Source organism: Corylus avellana, chromosome ca7, assembly GCF_901000735.1.
Source record: "Corylus avellana chromosome ca7, CavTom2PMs-1.0".
Taxonomy (NCBI): Eukaryota; Viridiplantae; Streptophyta; class Magnoliopsida; order Fagales; family Betulaceae; genus Corylus; species Corylus avellana.
In genome coordinates, this window is record NC_081547.1 from 28,664,992 (window position 1) to 28,690,907 (window position 25,916).

At 37.7% G+C, this 25,916-nt stretch overlaps 5 protein-coding genes and 1 pseudogene across 7 annotated transcripts; 3 read left to right on the plus strand and 3 right to left on the minus strand.

Annotated features, from left to right (window-relative positions):
- Window positions 1–1,798: 1,798 nt before the first annotated feature.
- Window positions 1,799–3,671, plus strand: LOC132186665 (uncharacterized acetyltransferase At3g50280). Its single transcript, XM_059600658.1, has one exon. The coding sequence runs from the start codon at window positions 2,013–2,015 to the stop codon at window positions 3,489–3,491; it is 1,479 nt and encodes a 492-aa protein (XP_059456641.1). The 5' UTR covers window positions 1,799–2,012; the 3' UTR covers window positions 3,492–3,671.
- A 918-nt stretch (window positions 3,672–4,589) lies between these two features.
- LOC132187630 (uncharacterized) lies at window positions 4,590–6,050 on the plus strand. Of its 2 annotated transcripts, none has more exons than XM_059602009.1 (2): window positions 4,590–4,853; window positions 4,962–6,050. In XM_059602009.1, exon 2 carries the CDS (start codon window positions 5,296–5,298, stop codon window positions 5,869–5,871), a length of 576 nt encoding a protein of 191 aa, XP_059457992.1. In that variant the 5' UTR covers window positions 4,590–4,853; window positions 4,962–5,295; the 3' UTR covers window positions 5,872–6,050. The 2 variants fall into 2 exon arrangements, with proteins under 2 accessions (XP_059457992.1, XP_059457993.1); XM_059602010.1 differs by having other exon boundaries at window positions 5,050–6,050.
- An 863-nt stretch (window positions 6,051–6,913) lies between these two features.
- LOC132187426 (uncharacterized) lies at window positions 6,914–12,203 on the minus strand. Of its 2 annotated transcripts, none has more exons than XM_059601732.1 (6): window positions 11,914–12,203; window positions 10,712–11,038; window positions 9,014–9,671; window positions 8,728–8,927; window positions 8,390–8,634; window positions 6,914–8,264 (listed from the first exon to the last, which is right to left on the minus strand). In XM_059601732.1, exons 2-6 carry the CDS (start codon window positions 10,978–10,980, stop codon window positions 7,471–7,473), a joined length of 2,166 nt encoding a protein of 721 aa, XP_059457715.1. In that variant the 5' UTR covers window positions 10,981–11,038; window positions 11,914–12,203; the 3' UTR covers window positions 6,914–7,470. The 2 variants fall into 2 exon arrangements, with proteins under 2 accessions (XP_059457715.1, XP_059457716.1); XM_059601733.1 differs by having other exon boundaries at window positions 11,902–12,203.
- Window positions 12,204–12,446: 243 nt separating this feature from the next.
- On the plus strand, window positions 12,447–13,595 carry LOC132188121 (uncharacterized acetyltransferase At3g50280-like; annotated as a pseudogene).
- Window positions 13,596–15,499: 1,904 nt separating this feature from the next.
- Window positions 15,500–19,401, minus strand: LOC132186809 (26S proteasome non-ATPase regulatory subunit 7 homolog A). The gene is made up of 10 exons (XM_059600879.1): window positions 19,105–19,401; window positions 18,797–18,889; window positions 18,605–18,686; window positions 18,082–18,178; window positions 17,832–17,907; window positions 17,597–17,655; window positions 17,348–17,470; window positions 16,149–16,206; window positions 15,965–16,050; window positions 15,500–15,774 (listed from the first exon to the last, which is right to left on the minus strand). Exons 1-10 carry the CDS (start codon window positions 19,289–19,291, stop codon window positions 15,703–15,705), a joined length of 933 nt encoding a protein of 310 aa, XP_059456862.1. The 5' UTR covers window positions 19,292–19,401; the 3' UTR covers window positions 15,500–15,702.
- A 2,038-nt stretch (window positions 19,402–21,439) lies between these two features.
- Window positions 21,440–22,045, minus strand: LOC132188122 (WUSCHEL-related homeobox 5). Its single transcript, XM_059602525.1, has 2 exons — window positions 21,724–22,045; window positions 21,440–21,621 (listed from the first exon to the last, which is right to left on the minus strand). The coding sequence occupies exons 1-2, from the start codon at window positions 22,043–22,045 to the stop codon at window positions 21,440–21,442; spliced, it is 504 nt and encodes a 167-aa protein (XP_059458508.1).
- Window positions 22,046–25,916: the final 3,871 nt, after the last annotated feature.

Genomic DNA, 25,916 nt, shown 5'->3' on the forward strand with positions numbered 1-25,916 from the left:
TCAAAATTAAAGAATCTTATGTTACGAAATTTTAGTCATTCATTTTAAATTCAATGGCGTATAAAATATCAACTGCTCTTATATAACTGAATACTGAAGTTTAAATAATTTTATAGACTATTAAATTTAAAATGTTCTTAAAAAAAAAAAAAATTAAAATGAAGGGCTATAATTTTGTAACATGAGAATCTTTAATTTTAAGTGATTGGAGGCCATCTCATTCCCTCTAACAACATGGATCTGGTTTACATGTTATTAAAATAACAGCATATGTGCTATAAGCAACGGTTAAGATTAAATCTCTCAAAATCTTTTTTCATTTTTTTTCTCTTATTAAAAGCTTCTCAAAGTAAGTCAACTTTGAGATTCAATCTTGATCGTTACTTACACTACAGCATACATGCTGTTATTAAAATAACAGCATGTAAGCCAAATCCAACCTCTACAACTACCCCACAGTTTGCATGTCAAGACAGTCTTACAATCTGCCACGTGGCTTTCTTTTACAGGTGTCATCATCGTAGGAAGAGCAGTCAAACCGGCCTATGAGTTAGATAAATATTCGTCCTCATCTGCTGATTCTATCCTCTACTCCTCGAAAATGGATAACACCAAAGGCAGCTTCTTTGTCAGTGATATTAATTTTTTTGTTTTTTTGAGTAATGTTTTTTTTAATGCTCATTTATTACACATATTTTATACGCTTTTTTTTTTTTCCTTTTTTAAATGATGTAATTAAGTAATATCCCTCTTCCTATAAGAAGTCTCATATGAGTTTTTAAATAATTTTGTAGTAAAAAGTATATAATCACTCCATCAACTCGTGCATATGAGTAAGACAAGTGTGTCATGGTCAATTGTCTTACTCATACCATTTTTTATCAGACAATTTTCTTTGGGATGATAATTTTTTATAAGAAGTTGCATGCCATCTAATGGCAGTCATTTTCTTAATTTCACTGTTAAAAAAGATAAATGAAGACCTAAGAAAAATAATCATGAGGCTCAAGCATGAGGGTCAAATATCATGACTTGTAAGAATAAGATCATTTCTTACAAATTAGTTTGATTTTAAAAAATTTATTTTTTTAAGTTGAAAAAATATTTTAAAAGTGTCATAAAAGTTAAAATAATCTTGATTATTTTTTGAATATTTTGTGTTTTACTTTATTTGTTTATATTGTTGTTTTAAAAATAAAAAATAAAAGAGAGAATGAGAAAGTGTTTCCTCCTCTCATGCAATTCTTACAAATAAACATGCATGCTTGTTTTTCTTGCGAAGGTGCAGGATGAAATTTCTTCACTATTCGAAAAGAAGGGGAATTGAAAAGCACTTTTTTTTTTTAATGTTGTCAGGGTATTATAATTTTTATTACAAATTTTTTTACAAACTAACATAATATGTCATAATTGATGAAATAAATAAGCTAAAATTTTGATTTATCAATTTAATTAATTAGTGGTTGATTTTTAAATCATTTAAACAATAAAAAAAATAATACAAACTTATTTGATAATTCAAAATTAATAAAATAATTAAGCCAAATTTTATGCCTAATTATTTTAATAATTATAGACTATGACGTCATATTGTAATGTCATCTCAATTTATATATATAACAAATTAAAAATCGTAATAAAAGATGTAACACTGTAAACATTTTTAAGAATTAATTGAAGCGCAGAGACACGTGGCTTCCAACCATAACCTGCTAGAATAAAAAAAAAAAATGTTCAGAGTCAAACAACTATATACAACCCCAACATCAAATCACAAAAAATAAGGAAAACACAAACACTAAACAAAGGGGAAATACACACCTCAGCAAGCAAGTGCATGAACCCGCCCTCATTCGCTTCACCGTCTGCCGACTCTTCCCCTATAAATACCACTCCAAACTCCCGTTCCTTCCACACTCACTCCTCACTCGCAGTCACACGCAGCGTGAGAGCGAGAGGTATACGCTTTTCAGTGACAGCCAGCGCGAAGAAGAGCAATTCCGCCACTAAAAATGCCTGGCTCAAAAGCTTCCTCTCCGCCTTGCTGTACTCTGATATCCAAGTGCACAGTGTTTCCCGACAAAAAGTCCACAAACGGAGACCTCAAGCTCTCCGTCTCAGACCTCCCCATGCTCTCCGTCCACTATATCCAAAAGGGCGGCCTCTTCACTCGCCCTCCCATGCCCATTGACTCCCTCATCGCTCTCCTCAAGAGCGGTCTCTCACAAACACTTTCCCACTTTCCGCCTCTCGCCGGCCGCTTAAGGACGGACTCCGATGGCTACGTGTACATCACGTGCAACGACGAGGGAGCGGATTTTATCCACGCCACTGCCAGCAATTTGTTCATTCGCGACATTTTGGCTCCGACCCATGTGCCTGACTGTATCAAGGAGTTCTTTGCGCTCGACCGAACAGTGAGCTACGACGGCCATTTCAAGCCCATCTTGACCGTGCAGGTCACAGAGCTCGCCGACGGTGTTTTCATCGGCTGCGCTGTGAACCACGCGGTTACCGACGGCACGTCGTTTTGGAACTTCTTCAACACCTTCGCTGAGAAGTCTCGCGGGGTGAAGAGGATCTCTAAGCAACCGGACTTTACCCGGAGCTCTCCGTTGATTTCGCCGGTGGTGCTGAGATTACCGGAGGGCGGTCCCAAGGTCACCTTCTCCGTAAACGAGCCGTTGAGTGAAAGAATCTTTAGCTTCAGCAGAGAAGCGATTCTAAAGCTGAAAGACAGGACAAACAACCGGAAATGGACCGGTAACGGTCATGTTGACGCCGTCGAGTTGATGGGGAAGCAGAGCAACGACGGTTATCTGAATAACAACACCAACGGAAAAGTAACGGCAATTCTTGAAAGCTGGTTCAAGAATGCCGTTTCGAAACCGGTAAACGACGAAACGGAATCGAACAAAAACAAAACCGTGGAAATCTCATCGTTTCAGTCCCTTTCCGCGCTTCTCTGGCGCTCGGTGACACGCGCGAGGAAATTGCCGTCCACCAAGACGACGACGTTCAGAATGGCGGTGAATTGTCGCCACAGGCTGGAACCCAAGCTGGATCCGTATTACTTCGGGAACGCGATTCAAAGCATTCCCACTCTTGCGTCAGCTGGTGACGTGTTGTCTCGTGATCTGCGCTGGTGCGCAGAGCAGCTCAATAAAAATGTGCTTGCCCATAACAACGCTACGGTGCGCCGCTTCGTTGAGAATTGGGAGAGCGATCCCAAGTGTTTCCCGCTGGGGAACTTCGACGGTGCATCGATGACCATGGGTAGCTCTCCGAGATTCCCGATGTACGACAATGATTTCGGGTGGGGCCGACCCTTGGCGGTCCGGAGCGGTAGGGCCAACAAATTTGACGGTAAGATCTCGGCCTTCCCAGGGAGAGAAAGCGGCGGAAGCGTAGATCTTGAGGTGGTTTTGGCGGCCGAGACGATGGCGGTACTTGAGGCCGATTCCGAGTTCATGCAATACGTGTCTAATTAATTACAATTATCTGTGACGTGTCTAATTGTAAGGGAAAAGAGGCATGATGGATGGGGGTGTTATCAAATGCGTCAAAGCCACCTGGTTGATCGGATTAGGCTTGGGAGGTTTTTGTTTATTGATTTGTGACATAAAATTAAGCTTCTAATTAATATCTGTTATTACTTTTCTTTTTATTTACGTCTTCTATTTTGCCATTTTTTTACTCGTACTAACATTGCTGTATTATATTTTGATGGTAAGAATTCTCAAATTTGGTCGGAAGGGTTGTGAGGTTTACCTGTTCTTAGGTAACACCGAGCCGATAAACTTTACAATTTTAGAGAATTCCAATCCAAGCCACTGAAACCAGGAAAAAAGGTTTGAGATTCCTAGAGTTAATTGTCGGAATTGCAATTTAAGTATTCTCACAAGACCGATAAGAACTACCCAAATTGTGGCTGTTGTCATTATTACTTAATAGATTATGATACTCTAAATGTTGTAGGATAATTATGAGGATATGTGACCCTACAATATGGTTTTTTTTTTTTTTTTCCTTTCTCTTTATTCTAAAGGAGTTTTTCTCTTTTAAATTCTAAAGGAGGTTGACAAGGCTTATTTAATCATTTACTTGAATATATTTAAAAGGGAAGATCCCATTCAAGGAATTTTTTTCCTGGTACTGTGAGCTGAGCCCATTTATGATTCTGAGCATTTTACAGGTCAAACACATAAACAAACATCAATAGGATAGTATAGGACCAGTGTACCACCTTTGTAAATGCCAAGTTGCCAATTTTGTTATAAAGTTTCGTTTTTGGTAGGGCAGACTATAAAAGTAATTTCGTACTCCTTCCCTTATGGGTTGTTGGATAAACAATAGGTAGGCCAAATGGGCCACATTTATATATTCCAGCCCATTGGCTGTATTATTGGGCACGATGGGCCAAGGAGCCGAATTAAGATGATTTGTTGAGACAGAGTGTCATTTCCGGATTCGGATCCCCTCCAATTTTGAGAAATATAAGTTTCTCCAATTTCAAAATCTTGACCGTTCTTTACATCTAAGGGTGCAAAACATGACCGCTGAGTTTACGAGGAACACGTTGTTCAAAGTTTAAAACGAAAGGAAAATGATTTCAAAACCCAAAAAAAACCCATCTTCTGCCGCTCCCTTCTTCTTCTTCCTCAGGCGAAGCTAAAAAAATCCCAGCTTTACCGACCCAGACGACGGTGAGACAAGCACGTCGTCGAATGGGTTCCCGAAGGAGGCCGTGGTCTATCTGGAGAGAGAGAGAGAGAGAAATCAGTGTGAAATAAGAGAAAGGAGGAGAATCAGTGTTAAATAAGAGAAAGGAGGAGAATCAAGAAAAAATAAAGGTACGCACACGGCACATCTCTTTCCCTCTTGTTCCTCTAAGTTTGGGTGGATTTATGAAAATTTTGGGTATAATCAAAACCCTTTTTTCTTTCGTGATTTGTCAAAAGATCTCTAATCTTATTTGGCTGCGAAGGAGACTCAGATCTAATCACAGGGAAATGCCAAATTAAAGTTTTGCCCCCTCCGCTCTTTCAGGAAACATCCTTTTCCAATTTTCTTCGATCTTCGATATGTTCGGAGTGATACCAACTTCGGCATGGGATTATGCTGCAATGATTTAATCGCAAACTCTCTGGGTTGCTTTTATATGATCTGGGTAATGATTTATTAGCCAACTATGAACGATTTGAAACTGTGGAAGAGTTGACTACGTTCTTGGTAGGGAGGTTTTTGCATGATTTTAATGGTTATTGGTTGAAGTTGAATATATATATATAAGCTATGGAACTGCCAAAGAAGATGAGGAGAAGGGGCTTTTTGAAGAACTGGATTGCTTTTGTATGCGTAGTTGTGTCTGTTTGTTGCCTTTTTGTTGTCGTTTCAATGCTTCGGCTTCCTGAAGTGCCAGTTGGGTTGTATCGATCAACAGAGATGGGAGAAGTTTCCGAGAAAGACAAGTTTTTTGGGAGATTTGGGGAGATGATGATTGAGATGTTGCCTCAAGATCTTGCTTTTACTGTCTTTGTTCCTTCCCAGAGAGCTTTTGAGCGTGATTTGAGGCTACGAGAGAATGATAGTCTGGTGGGGGAGAAGATGAATGATACGTATGCAGTAGTTTCTAGGATTTTGGGTTTCTCGGCTGTTCCTCGGACGTTGTCATCAGTTACGGTGCCGTTTGGTAGGGAAATCTCATATGATTCCATCTCTGGGTTTACGTTGTACATTTCGAAGGATGTAGATGGGGTGCTGGTCGTTAACAGAGTCCGATCAGAAAGGGTGGATCTTAGAAAGAGAGAGATTGTTGTGCATATTATGGATGGAGTCATCATGGATACTGAGTTCGAGCAATCAATTTGAGCTGATTACAGTGAAGAAGAAAGAACGAGTGAAAACCATCCATCAAAGCTCTATTTAAATTGACATCATTTAGAACAAGACATCATTATTATGATACCAAAACATGTATTTTGAGATTAGATTTTTGAGACAAATAGTAATTTAATCAAGTTAAGATTTAATCAGAGACATATTTTGCACATCTTTGGTCCTCATTATCCTGCCAATTGATTATAATTTCAATTGAAGTAGAAGCTTTTGCTATTTTGTTTCTCTCGACAAAGCACCTCTCATTGATGTGGTTCATTTTGTTACGAGTGTATGCTGAAATGCTGTAAACCTTCAAAATGAAAATCGGCTGCTATTTTCTGTCAAATACATATTGTATTTTTTGTCCTGTGCTCTAGTCCAACAAAGCCCATCCTCGATGCAAGCTTTTGATTATAGCAACCCACCATCCTATATATGGAAAATCTCCCTAGTCAAATTATGGTCTTGTAGTACCATTTTATTTTGGATTGGGATCCCCATGCTATTTTCTGTCCCAGGAAAAGTCTATGAGATAAGATAACAAGGGGCCGTAAGTGGGACCTATTGCTCGGGTGGGCCTCCTATTCAGCTCCATCAAGAGCCAAGGAAACTGAGGTTCATCCAAACTCGTTTTGCTTTTTCTGCATATTAAGGGCATGAATCAACAATCTATAAACAAAGCAATAAAAATGATAATAGTTGAATTGGAATTCCAATTCATTAGGATTAAATTGTTCAGATTTGATTAGATTAATAGTTGAGTTAAAATAGGATTTCAATTATTTAAGATTAGGTTTATTTGAATATTTAATATGTAATCTAGTTATCAACTGTAGTTTATTAATAGACCATTTTATTAATGAAGAAATCAGAGAATGAATTAACCGTATATATTTGTGGTATTCTGGTGTTCTTGTGCCCTAAGTGAAGAATTGTGATCTCTCCTACCCGAACCCGAAATGAGTTCTCAAATCCCATCTCACGTCACTAGAGTTCACTCAGTACTAATCTGCATGCAAGACATTCTATGCAATTCAAATAATTGTGTTAATAGTTAATCAATATACACGTCTCTCTTACGTAAATCTACACAAAACAAAGATCATTAAAATTCATCTGTGTTAATATGGATTTTCAGCATACTCTCACGGGAGCATACATGCGCTTAAGGGCACCCAAGGAAGAAAAGAACAAAACTGTAGTTACAATGCACAGAGCTTGATGAATGTGACTCCAGAAAAGAGACGTTCAAGTGCGATGAAGAATACCAACCTACCAAGTCCAAAGCAAATCTTTGTCTTCTTTAGAAAGGTGTCCTTAAATTTTTCTCAATTATGGATGTGCAACTCTTGTAAAATTAAATAACTCCTTGACTTTTCTCCATATTATCTTTCATGAAGCCAGTGAATAAGAGTCTTTGATGATGGCAGTGTTTATCATCCTTGGTTATGATGCATTGAAGAGTTCAACCCCACCAGCAATGGAGTCAGTACCCAAAACAATTTGAAAATGAAGAAAATTGTGAAGTTAATCTAGTTTGCTTCGATAGAAGTATCCCAGCAGAAACTGTATCTCCATCCACTCTTGTGATTACCTTAACCGTGACAATCTTTTCCGCTTCCGATTCTTCTTCCGTACAGCAGCAATCTTCATACCCTTGGAACTAGATGGAAGAGGCAACGTGGACGATGGCTTGCCAACATAGGTTCTGCCTTTCTTCGAAACCCATTTCAAAGGCAGATTATTTACCACAGTGCCAATATCACTAGAACTTGTCAGTTCAACAAGTTTCTGAATTTGATCAAGCATGTGGTGAGTCCAGGCCATCGACAGATCTAGTGAAACTGAATCATCCATTGGTTTTTTCCATAGGTTCATCAGTATCTCTTTATATGATTGATAAGACATTGAAGGTTGATAACTTTTATGGTTTTCGCATATCATATTGACCTTGATTACATGCTTGCACAGGTTTCCTTGCATTGACCATGCACAATCACAGAATGCAAATTCAGATCCAGGATTCCACACTAGACGTGCAAGGTTGCCGTCTCTTTGGCTTAAAACCTTGGCAAAGAGGTGGTCCTGATCATCCAAGGTAACTGCAGAATCAGGAATCTGTAGTGCCCTGTACCATGATGTAGAAGCAATATATTCTTCCTTCACATTTTGAAAAGAACCACTTTCATCTGCATAGCGGTCAAGCCAGTAGCTCGAATGCAGTTCAGTAGTAAGCTTGTGCACTAGCCAGTCAACTCTCTGAAGTGCACCAAGATGCGAATCGTCAAACAGTTTGGCTTTAAGCTTCACATGATAGGCTTCTATGGCACCAGATGCCTCCTGGCTAGCAAGTGGAAGAGTTCCAATTGTGGAAAGCCACATTTCTGTTAGATAAAGAGCAAGCAAATGTTAGATGCAAAAATTTCAAGGCAACTTCACACACAGTCTTGTATGAGTGTGTGCATGTCTTTGCATGGGCATTTATGAGAGCTACAGAGAGAAATCGAACCAATCTTAGGCACCCAAGATGCCTTGAAATATTCCATAAAAGTAGTTTGATCAACAAAATCCTGGGCTAGTTCTTCCAAGGCAGCGAAACTATCAACTCCATCCCAAATGCTATACACTATCTTCCCCAGACGTTTAAATATTTCGCGCTGAACTTCAATGTTATTGCATTTCTTAACAATATTCCTTAGCCATGATCTACGAACACGCCAGAGGGAAAAAAGTACAGGACAGCAAAATATGTCCCTGAAAAAGAGGTCAATACTATCTATAAATAACTCCATTCCAAAGTTTGTTATTTTTGTTTCAAAACACAAAGTTAGAGCAAGTGATTCCTGCCTTATGGGATCAGTTTCAGCCGCTGCATCATCAATCAAAAACCCACTGACCTTCCATCCAGGCTCGACGCTACGGGCTCTATCATGTAGAGCTTTCATCCATTTAGACATGTCTGGCTTTGCAAAGCTGCGTGTGATAACCCATGCAACAGGGAGGGCATGCTTCCTTGAATCAAATACAAGAAGCGTGCACAAGGGGTACTGCAATTCAACAAATAATGACAAAAATATTCTCTCCACTAACAATTTTTAAAGCTAGTATAAATGACAATCAATGAATTAAATACCTTAAGTCTCTTTATGCCAAACGTCGAATCAACAGCAATAAGACTGCGATGGCCAAAACGGATCATTTGTTGCAATTGCCATTCTGTTTGAATACCCAAAATGAAAGGAGCTGCTTCTGAAGTATCCTGATAAAAGAATATAGTCTTTTTATTGCGTTCAACCCACATCCGGATGCTAGCTTGGTCATCTAGATCCAACTCGTGGGTAGATCGCTTTATAATCATTCCAAGTTTGTGGACATACTGGGAAGCAAGGCTATTAACTTTTGCATTTGAACCGCAGTATCGTTGAATCCCTTCTATGTGTTTCTCTAACACATTCTCTTCAGGAATGCCCAGATAGATCATAGACATTGTCTGTTGTTGAATCTCGTTACAGATATAAGGAATTTTCTTGGCACCAGGGCCAATGGCATCTCTGTCAAGTGGCCCATGGCACACAAAGCCAGACTTGTTTACATGGCGCCTGACACTATAATTATATATAATAAGTGCAAGTGATGGACGAGCATAAAGGCGCTTCACCACAAAATGGCAGGTGCAGCCTCGCATGGATTGAGGTCTAGCAGCACGATTGCGGGTGTTAAGCCGATATCTTCGACTAGGTAATACACCCCCACCTTCCCCATAATTTTCAGGACCAAATGAACACCAATACCTTCAAGAATCAAAATATGAAATCAACATAAGAAATTTAGGAAGCTTTGTGTCAATTAAGAACATTGGTTTTATATCATTTTTGTATCCATCTAGAACCTGTTATGGCTCAAACTTCATAATTTTACACACACACACATCTATGTATGTATGTATGTAGTATCCATAACAAGGTCACAAAAGAGAAAGAAAAGGTTGTCATTGATACTTGTACATATTTTATACCTCACTTAATCAGGTCCAAACTTCTGAAAATTAAAAGGCAAAGAACAAAACAGAAGGAAAGTTTCTTAGAATCACATCAACATCTAAATGCCAGATCCAGAGATCACACATACTTTTGATAGCTTTAAACCATCAAAACAATGTCTTGTCAGGATTGTGTTAAACAATGTAACACCACAATATCTAATAAAAAAAAACAATATAGCACCACAGTCCCACATTTGAAAGATGAATAACCCACATAGAGTGAGTAGATTATAAAGACACTCATGGATCCTAAGTTTCATATTAGCTTCTTACTAGGTGAGATTAGACTTTATAAGTGATTAGACTTTATTCGCTCCAAACTGCTAGTCATTTTAGAGTGATAACGCAGATGTGACTACAGCTTCCTTTAGGTTGTTACAAATGGTATCAAAGCAACCTAGCAACACATTGTGATATTGGAACACTGCATGATGTGGCCGTGACCAAAATGTCAAAGATTTAGGGGGAGGAGGGGGGGTCTTGTAATTCCCTAGTCCTATACTGGGATTATGAATAACCCACATGGGATAGTATATAAAAACACTCATATGTACTAAGTCCCATATTGATTTGTTACAAGGTAAGACTAGACTTTATAATTGATTTTAGGAAGCTCCAAATTGACTAATTTATTTAGAGTGATAGAGCATATGTGCCTAGAGTTTTCCTTGGGTTGTTACATACAATGTATATGACATGGCAAGACAGGAAATCTACCTTTAACCAAAAAATTAAATAATTAAAAGAGCAAAAAGGACATGAAGTTTACAAAGCAAAACATAATCTTACATCCTATATTCCAAATATTCATCATTCTTGTACTCCTTCAAGCTTCCCAAAGATCGTTTTCTTCCTCTTTCAATATGGAACCGAGTTGGGCATTCCACGTTAGAGCATTCACCAATTATAAATGCATCAACACGTTCATAAGGAATGAGGGCAACATCATCTTCACGTTCAGAATTGCGAAACTTGGTCCAAGTCAAATCAGCAGAACAGAACTCCTCCTCTGGTGGATCTTGTACCGGGATATCAAATATGGATTCTACTATAGCCATCGGTAAAACGCTACCCACTAATAAATAAACGCATTGGCACAAATTAGTACCACCTTATCTGCAAAATAAAGTGCACACAAAAGAAAAATCAACCAAAGAGCAGAGGCAAACCATTCAAAACAGGCAAATGTGCATAGCAGCAAATTTAATTAGACCATTACTACTTGTTATTCTATACATCCTTTTGAACAAAAACTTCTATTTTTGCTATAATGAGAAAAATTATTCTCAAATAGTGAAGAAGAGGGTTCACCATTGAGGAAGTCTGATCCATGTAAAAATTCATTTTTGGTAATGATCATATGAAGTTCAAGAAGGATTGGGCATACCATCTTTTCTTAAAGATAACAAAGTCACAACAGTGCAACACAAAATTCCTATTTGAGTTGAGATACTAAGAGAGCACATTCTACCCATCTCAACCATATGAAGAAATAATAGGAGTTGCTAATGAGCAACAAATTAAGTATTGTCTTTTTCTAATTATTATAAGGAAGTATCCCGCAAGTCTAGGGGTGTAAACGAGCCGAGCTTGGCTTGTCCGGGCTCGGCTCATTTACTTTGAGGCCAGGCTCGAGCTCGACACGAGCCTAGAAATGTTGCTCGAGCTCAAGCTCGATTAATTTTGGGATGTATATGTACATGCATTTGGCAAAAATGATTCAATCCTATAATTCAATATTATGTGAAAGACCAACACCCATCTGTTTAATAAGACGAAGATACTTTTTCTGCTCTAATTTCATCAAACACAAACCATAATTCAGTAAAAAACAGAAACCCCAATACCTATCTATCCAAAAATATTTACACATTTTTCTGGGCAACCAAACAAACACATCAAACGGCAAAACCCCAAACCATCCACCACCCAAGAAGAAACGGAGTAAAAAAAAACCCAAAAAGAAAAGAAAAACCCACAAATCTTATCACCTCCTCCGCCTCCGATCCGCGGCGTACTGCGAGAGTGAAACGACCTCCGCGAGCGGCGTGGACAGCGGGGTTGGCAGCGGCAAGTTCCTGGAAACCGGGCACGAGCCGTTCAGCTTCAGCCAGGCGTCGAGGTGTGTGGTTGCTGCGGTGGTGGTGGTGTTGCTGTTGGGGGCACTGGGGGAGTGGTGGGAGCGGCAACAGAGATAGGAGGCGAGGAGGATGGTGGAGACTGTGAGAGGAGAGTCGAGAGAATGGAGAGATCAGAGATGATAGATTTAGGTTAAATTTGGGTTCTCTAATTTACAACCGTTGGATTTGGAAAAATAATTAAATTTTAAATATTAACGGTTTGATTCGTTTTACCAAAAGCTTATCTCATGTGGCTGTCTCTACTTATATCTGGTGTGCTTGTTTAATATGATACATTGATTATATATATAAAAGTGGGAAAGTGTGTATATATATATATATATGTGCGTGTGTTTATATCTAATATAATATATACATATATATATATATATATATATAAACACATCGCTCTCCTCAAGAGCGGCCTCTCTCAAACACTTTCCCACTTCCCACCTCTCACTGCTCGGTTAAGGACGGACTCCGATGACTACATGTACATCACTTGCAACGACAAGGGAGCGGATTTTATCCACGCCACTGCCAGCAATTTGTTCGTTCGCGACATTTTGACTCCGACCCATGTGCCAGACTGTATCAAGGAGTTCTTTGCGTTCGACCGAACCGTGAGATGATGGCCATTTAAAGCCCATCTTGGCCGTACAGGTCACAGAGTTCGCCGACGGCGTTTTCATCGGCTGCTCTGTCAACCACACGGTTATCGATGGCACGTCGCTTTGGAACTTCTTCAACACCTTCGCTGAGAAGTCTCGCGGGGTGAAGAGCATCTCGAAGCAACCGGACTTTTCCCGGAGCTCTCCGTTGATTTCGCCGGTGGTGCTGAAATTACCAGCGGGCAGTCCCAAGGTCACCTTCTCCGTCAACGAGCTGTTGAGTGAAAGAATCTTTAGCTTCAACAGAGAAGCGATTTCAAAGCTGAAAGAAAGGACGAATAAAAACAAAAACAAAACTGACGAAATCTCATCGTTTCAGTCCCTCTCCGCGCTTCTCTGGCGGTCCGTTACGCGCGCGAGGAAGTTGCCGTCCAACATAAGACGACGTTTAGAATGGCAGTGAATTGTCGCCACAAGCTGGTGCCGAAGCTGGATCCGTATTACTTCGGGAACGCGATTCAAAGCATTCCGACTCTTGCCTTAGCTGGTGACGTGTTGTCTCGTGATCTGCGCTGGTGCGCAGAGCAGCTCAACAAAAATGTGATGGCCCATGGCAAGTTGACAACGATATGGTGCGCCGCTTCATAGTGAATTGGGAGAGCGATCCCAAATGTTTCTCGCTGGGGAACTTCGACGGTGCATCGATGACCATGGGTAGTTCTCCGAGATTCCCGATGTACGACAATGATTTGGGGCCGACCCTTGGCGGTCAGGAGCGGAAGAGCCAACAAATTTGACGGTAAGATCTTGGCCTTCCCGGGGAGTGAAGGCGGCAGAAGCGTAGATCTCGAAGTGGTTTTGGCGCCCAAGACCATGGAGGGGCTTGAGGCCGATTCTGAGTTCATGCAATACGTGACCAAATCCAAAATCTCGAATGTCTAATTGAAAAGGGAAAAGACTGAAGAGGGTTGATTGCATGGACGGAGTCGGAATAAACCAATATACTAAAAATAAAATTAGTATGAATTTAATATTAACAAAAAAAACATTAAAAAAAAAAAGACTAGAAAATTATTATTTTTAATATATTTTAATTGTCAACTCAAACACTTACCAAACTGAAGCTGGATGATTGCTTTATCCTTGCCACTTCAGCTTCAACGTTGTTGCTCTTATGTGGGAGCCCCTACTATTACATCCTCGTGTAAATCAACTATTTTACAGCATTCAATCAGCATGTAACATATTATCAATTTAAGAAAAATGCAAAAAAAATGAAAGTGAAAACAACCGCACCAAATTAGATCCATAGCCGACGAGACCCAGGCCAGACCCACAGGTCTGGTTGGCGGTGAACGCCTCAAACCCCGCCGGCTGTGAGCCGCCTCAAACCCCTCCGGTCGTGAGCCACCTCAATCTCCATTTTGAGATTTTATCATCTTAAAATCTAGTGTATTTTGATCCAAGTTATTTTTGTACACTTTTTATGTTTTTGTTTATGTGTCAATTATTGGTTGGAGGCTGTAAAAATGGGGTTTTAAGGCTCATCGTGATATAAGTTAAATTCCTCGTATGTTCATGCATCATATTTTTAAGAGAAATGCTTAGTGTTTTTCTAGTGTTCTCTAGTGTCCTCCCAACTGTGATATGGCTTTTAAAATCACCAATAGATTAAAAATCAATAATGATAATCTCAAATTCAATGGTAATTTTAAAAGTCACATCACAGTTAGAAGGACACTAGGAGAATACTAAAAGAACGCCTAGCATTTTCTTATTTTTAATAATAGATTTAGGTTATTTATGGTTTGGGTATAAAAATGATTTTTGTTATAATAAGGCCAAGGGCTAAGTGGTCTACGCCTTTTTTTTTTGGGGAAGGGCCTATCTTAGTTCTTATGGCCCAAATATATAGATTTAATTATTTATATGATATAATAAATAAAATTTTCAAAAGAATGGAGAGCACGTGGCAATGCCTGCCATCACCTCCCTCCATGGCTTTTTGGTCATTTGATTTCCTTTTTTAAAAAAAAAAAAAAACTAAATGATATTTCATTTAGTTAGGACAAGTTAGAATTCAAGTCTATAGAAATTAGAATCATTGCATAAAAGATATTATAGGACTTCGGATAACATGAGATAATTGGATTTTTAGATTCAAAGAACCCACATGGCTGGTTGAGCCTTGATGTTTTACCCCAATACTTGGATCAAAATGTGACTTTAGATCTTGGCCATCCATTATTTTATAGATAACTCATGGGATGGTCATTTTCATACAACTATACAAGCCTAGTTCACTTTCATATCCCTGACAACTGGGGATCCTTGTCCTTCCAACTTCCTACTGAAAATGATTGTGTAGGAATCTTGGTAAACTACAAAAGCATTCAACGGGCAATGTGGGATAAAGCATAAAATAATATGGCAATGCTATTTAGTAAACTGCTATACAACTATCATACAATTGAAAGGATATGACAGTCGTATATTAGTCTATTAATAACATTACTTTTTTTGAAAAAGCTACATATTGATGGAAGGTGGACTAAAGTAACCCTGTTGATAGGGAGGAAGAAGCCTGCTGTGAAGCAGAAGCATTATAATCAAGTCTGCATTACTAAAGACTTACCCGAGTTGTAACTTGCTGACCTTATTTTGCAATATGAATCATGAATAAATGAATTCCATAGGATGCTCAGCTCCATCTGTTTTCATTCAAGATTTCTGTGTATCATTTGCTTATATTCAAGATTTCTGTCTTGATGGCAAAAGTCACTTTTCTAATAAAATGACGGGGAATAAAATGAAGGGAAAGAGAGAGAAGCATTTGCAAAAAGGAGTAATGCTCAAATGTTAAACAATAAACATCTGTATTATCAACCTGGGAATTTAGACACAACATAAAGGACTACGGAAACTGAGGCTCATCAGGAGCGTAGGAAAATCCTATGCGGCTACCAAATAAGATCCATGTCAGTGGGTCAAACTCAGAAATAAAGGATGAAGTCCCTCAGAAAACCTGAAACCGATTAGGGCTTCAAATTTAGCTTCCAGCTGTAGCTGGTACAGCAACTGGCTTTGAGTCTTCGGCTTTCTCATGTTCTTTATTAAGGATCTGTAATCATATTCCAAATTCGAAGTCATCATGTTACAAATGAAGATATGGGGACAGAAGATGTTTAAGCCATTGTATTTTATTTTTGAAATAGATTTGAACCCAAAAGTCTATTAACAAGATCAACTTGTTGATATTGCTTAATATTAAAACAACATATCAGAGTGAAGATTAAGGAACTGTATCTCACCTTGTTGTTGATGAGGTTGTGGAGAGCAATTACACTCCGGATCACGGAAGAAAGATAAATAACCAACATCATATCATTTGTTTTTACTGCATGTCAAGGGCATGAATCAACAATCTATAAAGAAAGCAATAGAAATGAAAACCCCACCCACTCCAGAAAAGGAAACATGGCATTGTAAGTTAACCTGAAAAAGCCTTGATCAACTCAGCCACATTGAGATTTGGCAGTAGATTGAAAACATCCTACAAGATTTTGAAAAGATACAAACATAAGATAAATGAGCCACTGCAACAGAAGATCATAAATACCCGGATGAACAAAATGATTTCACATGTAAATTCGTCGGTAGTGAACCACAATAATTTGGGATGAATTGAGCATAGGGAAAGAGAGAAAGTCAGATCATCAAACAATGACACACATTAAGAAGCGGTGGGTCAATATTCTCGAGTTATTGGGGATAAGTTGCATCCTATGGTATGTGAAACGAAAGTATGTTGCCCATATATAGCATTAAGCAGACCAAAACTATAAGTGAATGTGAAATGGTAACTCAATAAAATGCCAATATAAGGCTTAAAATTCAGAGTGAGGTGCATTGGTAAATAAAAATCGGGCCGATTTTCCTGATCATCCAAGCATCAGGCAGCAGAAGAAATGTAGAGAAAACAAATATGTTAGAAGAAACTGATCATTTTCCATATATCGGAATGGGTGATCCATTGTTAATAGTCATAAAGAATAGTAAACTATTCTTTTGAAAACATATGCATCACTTTTGAAAACATAAATCCTTTTGTAAAAAGCAACATGTTAACGAAAACTGTTCTTTTTTTTGCCCCAATAAACTTGCTCATGACAACCGCTTAAAACTGTCAAGATCTCTACCATCACACACCAAGTAATTTTTTTATTGGTCATTACACACCAAGTATTGAGATGACTACCTCCAATTTTCAAACAGGAAACAGTGGAATGTCAAGCACAATCAACAGATTTACAGACGTGGACACTCACAGCAAATAAGAAGAAGAACTAATTCACTTCTCAGAAGTGCCTCAAATTTCACATCGACCATGGCAGCAGTTCAAGCCCCCAATGAACAGTACAGGCAATATAGATTCCACTCAAGTCATGAATTAAAAATGCAACGTTTTTTTTCTCTCTCTAGATTGGAAAGTTACACATGCACCTCGTGTAGTGGGTCTTGAATTCAAGACTTTAACCCCCATCCTGCACTTATAGGAGGAGGAGGTACCATTTGGTTTATCTATTTGTAGTGATCAATTTTGTTAATAAATTCAAATACTACGCAGAAACATGAATTTCAATCAAGCAATTCCTTGATCTAGCATATATCAAACAGGAAAACTAGAAATGAACCTGTAAATGGTAAAGGATCTCGTGGTTTAATGGGATCTTTCCATCAATAACAAGGTCAAGATAACTATGTATCTCTTTAAGCCGGGCATCCAAACCCTTCAATGCCGTCAGTTTCCCAGTCACCTGTACAAGACATAAGAAATTCAAGATTCTGTCCCTCACCTCCCCCGATAAAATAAGATACTTTAAAAATAAAACCAACACACATGCACGGTGCATACAGAGAGAGAGAGAGATTCAAAACAAAACCTCCGTTGCCAGGGTGCTAATGGTAGTATCTTTGACATCCCTAAGCAAGTGTTCCACTCCTATTAGAGAAAAATGTAGAAGGTAAATAAACACTATAAGTTAAGGATCCAGTCGACTCACACAGATAGATGCACAAAAAAAAGTGCATAAACTTATAAGTTCTTTGCATTTTAAACTAGAGAAAATGCAGGCAATGACTTTAAATGAAGCTCAGCTCTCTATGCAATGAGAATACCAATTTCCTCGACTTCATGGGCAGCGATTTCTGAAGGAACATGCACAAACACCTTTTGGCTTTTTTGTGTGGCATTCTGTAAACATATAAAACTATCAGCTGTTTGTTCCTAGCCCCATATGAATCAGATCTTAAACAAAAACGAGTTCTATCCATTAAAGGAAACAACAATACTAGGAGCCATACAAATTAGCAATATGACAAGACCAACCAAATATTTGTGCTTATATATAAAAAAACTTGAGCCTACCTCTTTAACTTCTTCAACAGCGTAGTAAGCTTTTGTTGGTATTCCCAGTTCCTTAGGTTGCACATCAATTATAACCAGGACAGGATTTGGAACATAGCTGCAATAAATAAATTTTGATTAATATAGACGAAGATCGAAGAAAAACTATAAAAAGAGTATGAGAGGAAAAAAGGGAATACAGAAGCTAGTTTCCAAGAAACAGATGCTATAATACCAAGCTATGTAAATATCATCTAGTGATCTACACCATACAACTTAAAAGTGTAACACTTCCTCCAAACTAATCATGATCTATCTCTTAAACGAGCATACTATAACCAGACGAAACATCGAATTTGGAAGGAAAGTAGATAATTAGTAATTTGACAACCTTCTAGGACGATCAAATAATTTCACGCATTGAAGAAAAGTTAGGGCATAAAAATGGAAAGGGGAGAAACAACAACAAAAATGCAAATAACAATATTGGGAAATGCCACAAAAATCTCATATTAATCTGCGAATCACAATTTAGAAATCTCACTCGTTAAAAAATCCATGAATATCCAAGTCATTTTCCCGCAGCTTTGGACCAGTACTGTACCACCCCACAACATGCTCCTTGGCTGTTAAAAAACAAATTGTCAACTTAAGTTATATTAAATTCTCAATTCTACTACAAGATATCCGAAACAAAGGGAACATAATTTCATACTAGACACAGTTCAAGTAATACCATTTATTCTCTTGAACATGGAGAACATTGATTCATGGTAGTTGTGGTCAAGAAACCAGATTCGTGGGTCCTTTTCATCTTCTTCAAAGGGAACTGTGAAAATTAGAGATTCAAACTTTACATTAGCAACACCTATTAGCGACCTACACAGTAGTAAATATTCATCATTTTTCTCGATACTAACAAGCTTTGACACACACCTAAATACACAGATTACAGTAAAGAAACCTAGGCAAAGCAGCGAAAAAAATCTCAGATCCGAAGGAAAACCAGAAATCGAATAAAAGGCAGAGAATAGAGGGGCGTGCCTGCATAGCTGTTGGTGATGTCGACGGTGCCTTTGAAGGTGGAACCGAGCAGAACCCCGACAACGCGTTTGTTAGTGTCCCTGGCGACCCTGTTGTAATTGTCGACGATGCTGAGCAGGACCAGAGGGTGCACTATCACCTTCTCTATCGGCCTCGAAGCTATTTGCTGCGTCTTTATCACATCCATTGCTGTTTGGTTTCGATTTTTCGCTGCTTTGCTTCTTCGTCAGGAAACCCCTGTAATCTTTTATACAGCTTTTGCTTGCTTTCTCAGTTGCTCCGTTTCTCTCTCTCTCTCTCTCTGTGAATTTTCATTGAAGTCGGACAGGGTTACATGTTGGGCCTAAATGTGGGCCTGTACTGCTTTGGTAGTTGATGGGCTGAACTGTTTATGTGATTCTCTTCATATCGATGTATGCGACATTTCCTCTCATAGTAAGATGAGAAACGATAAAATTTATTATTTTAACTATCTTTTAACCATCTCTATATCTATATAATGGATGAATGAATTTATTATTAAATTTATGTGAAATTTATATGAGTTCATAAATCTAATGGTTAATTTATTAAATTTGTAAAAAATATAGTTGTATAACATACTTCAATATTACTATTGAATCTGTGAGATCATATGGATCTCACTCATAAACCCCACAAATCAAATGGTAATTTTGAAAAGTGGAGAATGAGAGAAGAACCTCGGGAATAACATATCCTATTATACATCTTGCCGAATAAGGATTTGGCTAAAAAAAAAAATTACAATATATACATTCTAAATTTAATTTGAAGTTTTTTAAGAAAAAATAAATTGAGTTCATTCTCCTTTTTTTTTAAAATGGCATGTAAGCCAAATTTGCCGAAGAACATATGTGAGTTGTGATGATGGATTAGAATTCACTGTTTTTACGCTGCCCATATTTCATAGAAATTTAGGCGAGTCATGGGTTTAGTTGCTCTGGATAGATGGGCCTTGCATATTAACAAATCAAGTGGGCCTCATAGCCCTCTCTTTGAGGCCACATGAATTTCTATAACATTCAGGAAAATCCTATACAGCCCGTGAAAAGAAGAAATTGGGTCAGAATGAGCGTAATGAAAAGCTTTCAGGGCCCAAAAGGGAGGGCTGAGATTAAACTGTAATCGCTATAGATGCCGGCCTGGCCCGATCTAACTTTGGACCTGGTTTGAGGGGCTTCCTTGAATTTAATAATTTATCCACGTACAGTTGCTCCATTACCCATTATCTGTTTTTTCTCTAAAACAATCTAACATTTCTCTCGTGCCATAGAACATATATTATAGTAGCCATCATAATTCTAACACAATATAAATAAAGGATTTGACTATAAAGTGAGAATTCATCCATCAAATAAATTGAATTTTAAAAATTAATCAAAATTTAATAGTGATCCATCACAAATTTAGGTCATTTTAAAAGTTATGTCATAGTATAAGATTAAAAGTGTGTGTAGCATACTTAAAGGTGACCCACTTTGCATGAATGAGGACTACTATGTTCCGCGCGTCTTGCAAGGATTCAATGTTTTCTCCTCATCTCTTGATTTTTTTTTATTTTTTTTTAATAGATAGGAAAAGGGAATATTTAGTGTTAGAATATATGATAAGGATATTAATCATTTATGATAAATGTGAATTAGTTTATTCTAAATTAAGGGATTTGATTATGTTTAAAATTATTTAAATCGTTTGTAAAACTCTACACATAGAAACTTGTACACAATTAGATTAAGTTAATAAAGAGTAAAAATTTGTAGCCCTATCAAGCTCTTCCCTAGTAATGTATGTATCTAACACCGAGATTCTTTGTTTGCGTTTGATTATGGAAATTCTTTCACTTAACACTCTCAATATGAATGGAGGAAAAGAGGGAACGGGAAGTGAGAATATATACTTCAAAATATAAGATTGTAATTCTAAAAACCTTAGAGAGAGAGAGAGAGAGAGAGAGACGTGGATCGGGGTCTTTATTGACCTACGGTTGGTACATAAAATTCAATAATTAATATTAAACGGAAGCAGATTCCAAGGTATTATGTAATATTTTTATGCAGCCCAAGAAGGTAATTAATCTCATGAGAAGGAAGCGATTTCCAATTTCCAAGCCTAGAAAAAAACATATGTCCAACAGAGTAAACCCAGAGAGATAAATTAAAAGTTAAAACAATGTTTTTACGAGAATGCAGAGGAGAATGTCCAAGCTTTTTCAATATTTAAAACCACCAAGAATCTATCGCTACGTAAATTTTCACCTAAATTATCGGAAATACAACAATATGAATAATTCCTAGAGAGAATATTCCAAACTTGTTTACAGAAAGCTTAAACGCAGATCCAACGGTGGGTGTTGTTCCGTCTCCTTGCACTGATCGTTTGCACGCAGTCTCAGCTTCTGATCCGACGACTCGCGATCGAAGGAATTTAATGGGAAAAGTTGGAGGGTCTCGATCACTCGTTCATGCTCCGAAACAACCCGATTCATCTCAGCAAAATCTGTATATATAACACAATAATTAATAAAAATAATCAGTGAAAGGAAGCCAAAGAAGATTATTTATTTGATCGATCCTTAAAAAAAAAAAAAAAAACACGTACGTTTTGCAGAAGAAGAAATCTTGTCGTCATCAGAGGAGACTCTGCGGCGCTTCTGTCTTTCCCGAGCTTTATGGTTCTGGAACCAGTAAAAAACGTTCTTACTCTCGATCTTTCCATAAAAGCTGAGCTGAGTGGAGATTCTCTGAATTTGATCAGTACTCGGGGTTCGAAGTCCGGACCTGAACAGTTCGGTCAGAACTTTAACCTGCTCAGCAGTCGGAGTCCAACGCCCACACTTTGTTCCAGTGCTTCCATTACCACCTGCGCCACGAACACTTGCTGCCTTCACGCAAAACCCTGACATTGACATTCCCTCGTCCATATTATTACACCTTCTAATTAATGCTCTCTCGACTTTCACTCTCAGCTCAAAAGATGCCGGTTCATGTGCATACACATATATATAATACCCTATATTGAATATTTAATTTATTTCAAACTTCTTTTCTAGCTTTGTTTTTTTGTTTTATTCAAACTTCTGTTGAATGATCATGTGTTATTTGAGTATATATATACGAGAAATACATGCTTTTTTGAAAAAATATTTGTTTTTTTTAAATGTTAACTAAGGCCCACGTAACAATTAATAGACTATGACAAATTATAACTTATCCTAACAATTTCAGTATATAAAAAATATTTAATTTACGTATTGAGTTTAACTTAAGTATTTGGGATAAGTAGCTAATAAATTAAATTAAAGAAAATTACTACTAAAACTTTTGTCGTTTACTTAATGAGATCGAGATCATAGAAGAGGAGAAACAGCCCTTTGTTTATTTGAGTTTGCTTTGAATTTAGAGTGGATTGTGGGGATGTGATAGGTGTGGTTTGCTTTCCCCGGTTTTTTGTGCGGGGAGATAGAAATAGAGAGACAAGCGTAAAAGCTGCCACTGTTGAACGCTTCGGTGTGCGAGCAGACAGGATGCAAGTATCAGTAGTTATGATTATATTAATTTTTTGGTCGTATTTAAATGTGTGTGAATTCCTTGAGTTCATGTACTGACGTGCACAGATAGATAGGGTTGTTTGTGTTTTTCAGTAAAGTAAGCACTTGCTTCTATTATACATGGCTTAATTGTGTATATTAAATTCATCTCTGTTCATCAGTAGACTAATCTAGTAACTCCAATTCCCACCAGGACATCTGAGTAATCCAAGCTTCTTTTTTTTTATTATTTTTTATTTTTTCTTTAAACAAGTGGGCGTCTGCTACAGATCATATAGAATAGTTCAAATATTTTTTTTCATATTAGGCATAAAGAGATCGATGTAAGTGAAAGTCAAAGTTACAGATTGTCTGATTTGGGTTGGACGGTTGTGATCACAGCAGACTGGCAGAGATACTCAGTTTGGTTGACCAGATCAAGTACAGCCGAGTCAGCAAATGTTGGGGCTAAAACCTTCTTTTAAGGATGTAGGAACGAACATAAACTAGTCGACAACTCATGACCAGCCAAAAGGGGAGCAACGTAGCTTTTCTCATGTCATGTGGCTCCTGTCTTAGGCAACTACAAAATCTTTTTTTAAGCCATCTGGTTGCTTCCATCTTTTTATATTTGCAACTTTAATTTTCTTCTTAGTGTTTTGGGAAAACTTTGGGAAACATGTATAAAAAAGATAAGTTGTTCTTAATCAAGAACTATAGATAGACTGTGGGCAAATATATTCTACTTAGCTTCCACCTTTTCCCTTAATCAAGAAGTAATTTTGAGTGCTTTAAGTAATTGAATATGGGGAAGACGTGGAGATGTGAATATGTTCTGTAACTATTGATATTTCGATCCAAGACATGCATGTTTAATTAGCAGCCTGATATCACCCCCACCCAAATTCAGGCATGTCTTCGGTCTCTTGTTTTCACTTTTTTCTTTTTCTCCAGATTTATTTCAGATTTTGGTTTGATGAGTTGTAGTTTAAGAAAAGAAAGTGCAGCAGCTAGCAAGCGGCAAATTGTTTTGCGCAAGAGATGAACAATTCCCGAGGTGTCTTGCTCACGGGGTGAAATTTGTCTGTTTATGTTTGGCACTACGGCTTGCCGTTATCTAACTCCTAGGACTTCTTTCACTAAAATAAACCCAACTCTATGATCATGTGAAGGTGGCTGCACACCGAATCGAACACCAGATTTTTGTTTGCGAGCTTCCTGATTATCCGTGGAGCTTTTATTATATTATCATTAATTTGTTTGTCTATTCTGTTTGTATCGCTACCTCATTAATTAAGAACTTTTAAATTTGATTTGTGTTCCGAATTATTATATTAAAGTGTTTTGTGTCCGAGTTATTTGTTAATGTTTTTATTTTGAGAATAAAAAATAATTTTTTTTATCAAACGAAACCAGCCAACCTAATATCCCTTCAGTTCGGACAGTTTTATTTTAAATTAAGCTGTAAATTTTTTTTTGCAATCTGTCTTTATGTGTTCATAATGCATATATATATATAAGTCTCACATATCCTAAAAATACATGCAAGTTTAATATATCTAATTTAAGGGAAAACTGTATTCTTCTTTGGCAACATTCACATGAATATCAAAAGGAACCAGTTTTAATTTGCAAAACAATATGTCGTGTTTTCCTGTCCTTAATGGTTGTCCACGGATCATCTAACCACAAGTTTACAGTCTCATTGCTCTCATGAGAGAGAGAGAGAGAGGGGTTTAGTTCAGTTCCGACAGACACGAACGAGGAAAATGTTATTCAGTGAGATTCGAGAAGTGAAAAGCTAGAAATAGGGCACGCGTGAAATCTAGGCCGCCCCCCATTTCTTCGTCTTTTGAAACTTTCTTGTCTCCACCACGTTTGTCTCCACTTCCTCCATCCGGACAAAAAGGCAAAAGCACTGATCATCCCATGACAGCATGATCATGGGAAATTTCTGAAGGCCCAATCATAGGCGGTCTCCCAAGCCATGACTCTATAACCGGTGGAAAAGCAGCATCAGGAATTAGCACTTGCTGTTAGGAGAAGATGCATTCTTTTGGGTTGGGGCGAAAAAGAGAGAAAAAAAATGATCTAATGCATTGGCCATGAACCAATACGGTGCCGGTTTTCACACGGAGAGTGTTAGGCGTTGTTCTAGTGTTTTCCTGATTATAAGTGGATATTTTTTTAAAAAAATAAATAAATAAATAAAAAGAAAATTGCTCTTATTTCTCTTATTTATTTTTTAGAAAATAATATTCACCTAAGACCATGAGAACACCAAACATTTCCATCGTTCATTTCAAGTATAACTCAACCTACCATTGGTTATGCATTTCATGTGCGAGATGCAAGTTTGGCCGCTTTATTTTGTGCATATAAATTGAGACAAAATTATCACGGTTCTTGTTTGTCCAATCAAATTTCCAAAAAAAAAAAATCAATTATTAGTTATTCAAAAAACATGATGCAGAACCCAATCAGATTTCCAGTTCTTGCTTGCCCCTAACACATTCTTGCTTAAAGCATTTCCAGCAGATTCCTTATAAGAGAGTTTATTCTCTAAGTTTAGGGAATATGTCTAAAAATTCGCAAAAAACATTCCACAACAGATTCCCTATATGGTTCCTTAAACCATCAGCTGCTATTCAACTGTAGCGATACAAAGGCTTATTAAATTAGAAAAAAAATATTCTCTCTCCTCTCTCCTCTCATCTCACATCTCTCTCTCGCATCACCAAACGAGCAGCAAAGGCATTCAAACCAAAGAAACCCAAACTGATCAAACCAGAGATTTCAGACCGAATAAGAGATTTGTTTCAACTTTTAACTGATCAAACCAAAGAAACCCAGATATCTCATAAAGTTGTGCTTAAAAAATAGAGAAAATTGAAAACCCATAAATCAAATCAAACCAAAGAAACCCAGAAATCAAATCGAAGACACAAGGCGTCAAGGCATGTGCATGCTAATTGGGTCGCAGTTGGATGGGGTCGCGTTGTGTGAAGGGTTGGAGTCGCTGTCGATAAAGAACTCGGCGGACTTGGACGACATGGGGTTGATAGCGATCACGAGGGGGTGTTGGAAATTGAAGAAATTTGAGGTGGTTGGGTGCAAGAGGATCACAGGGACGGGAGTGAGGACATTAGCTTTCTTGCGGGGAGGAGAAGAAAAGGAAGAAATCACAGGAAGAAGAAATGGGCTACTGCATCGGAAAGAAAGAAGAAAATATGAGGGAGAGAGAAAGTATAAATTAAAGGAATAA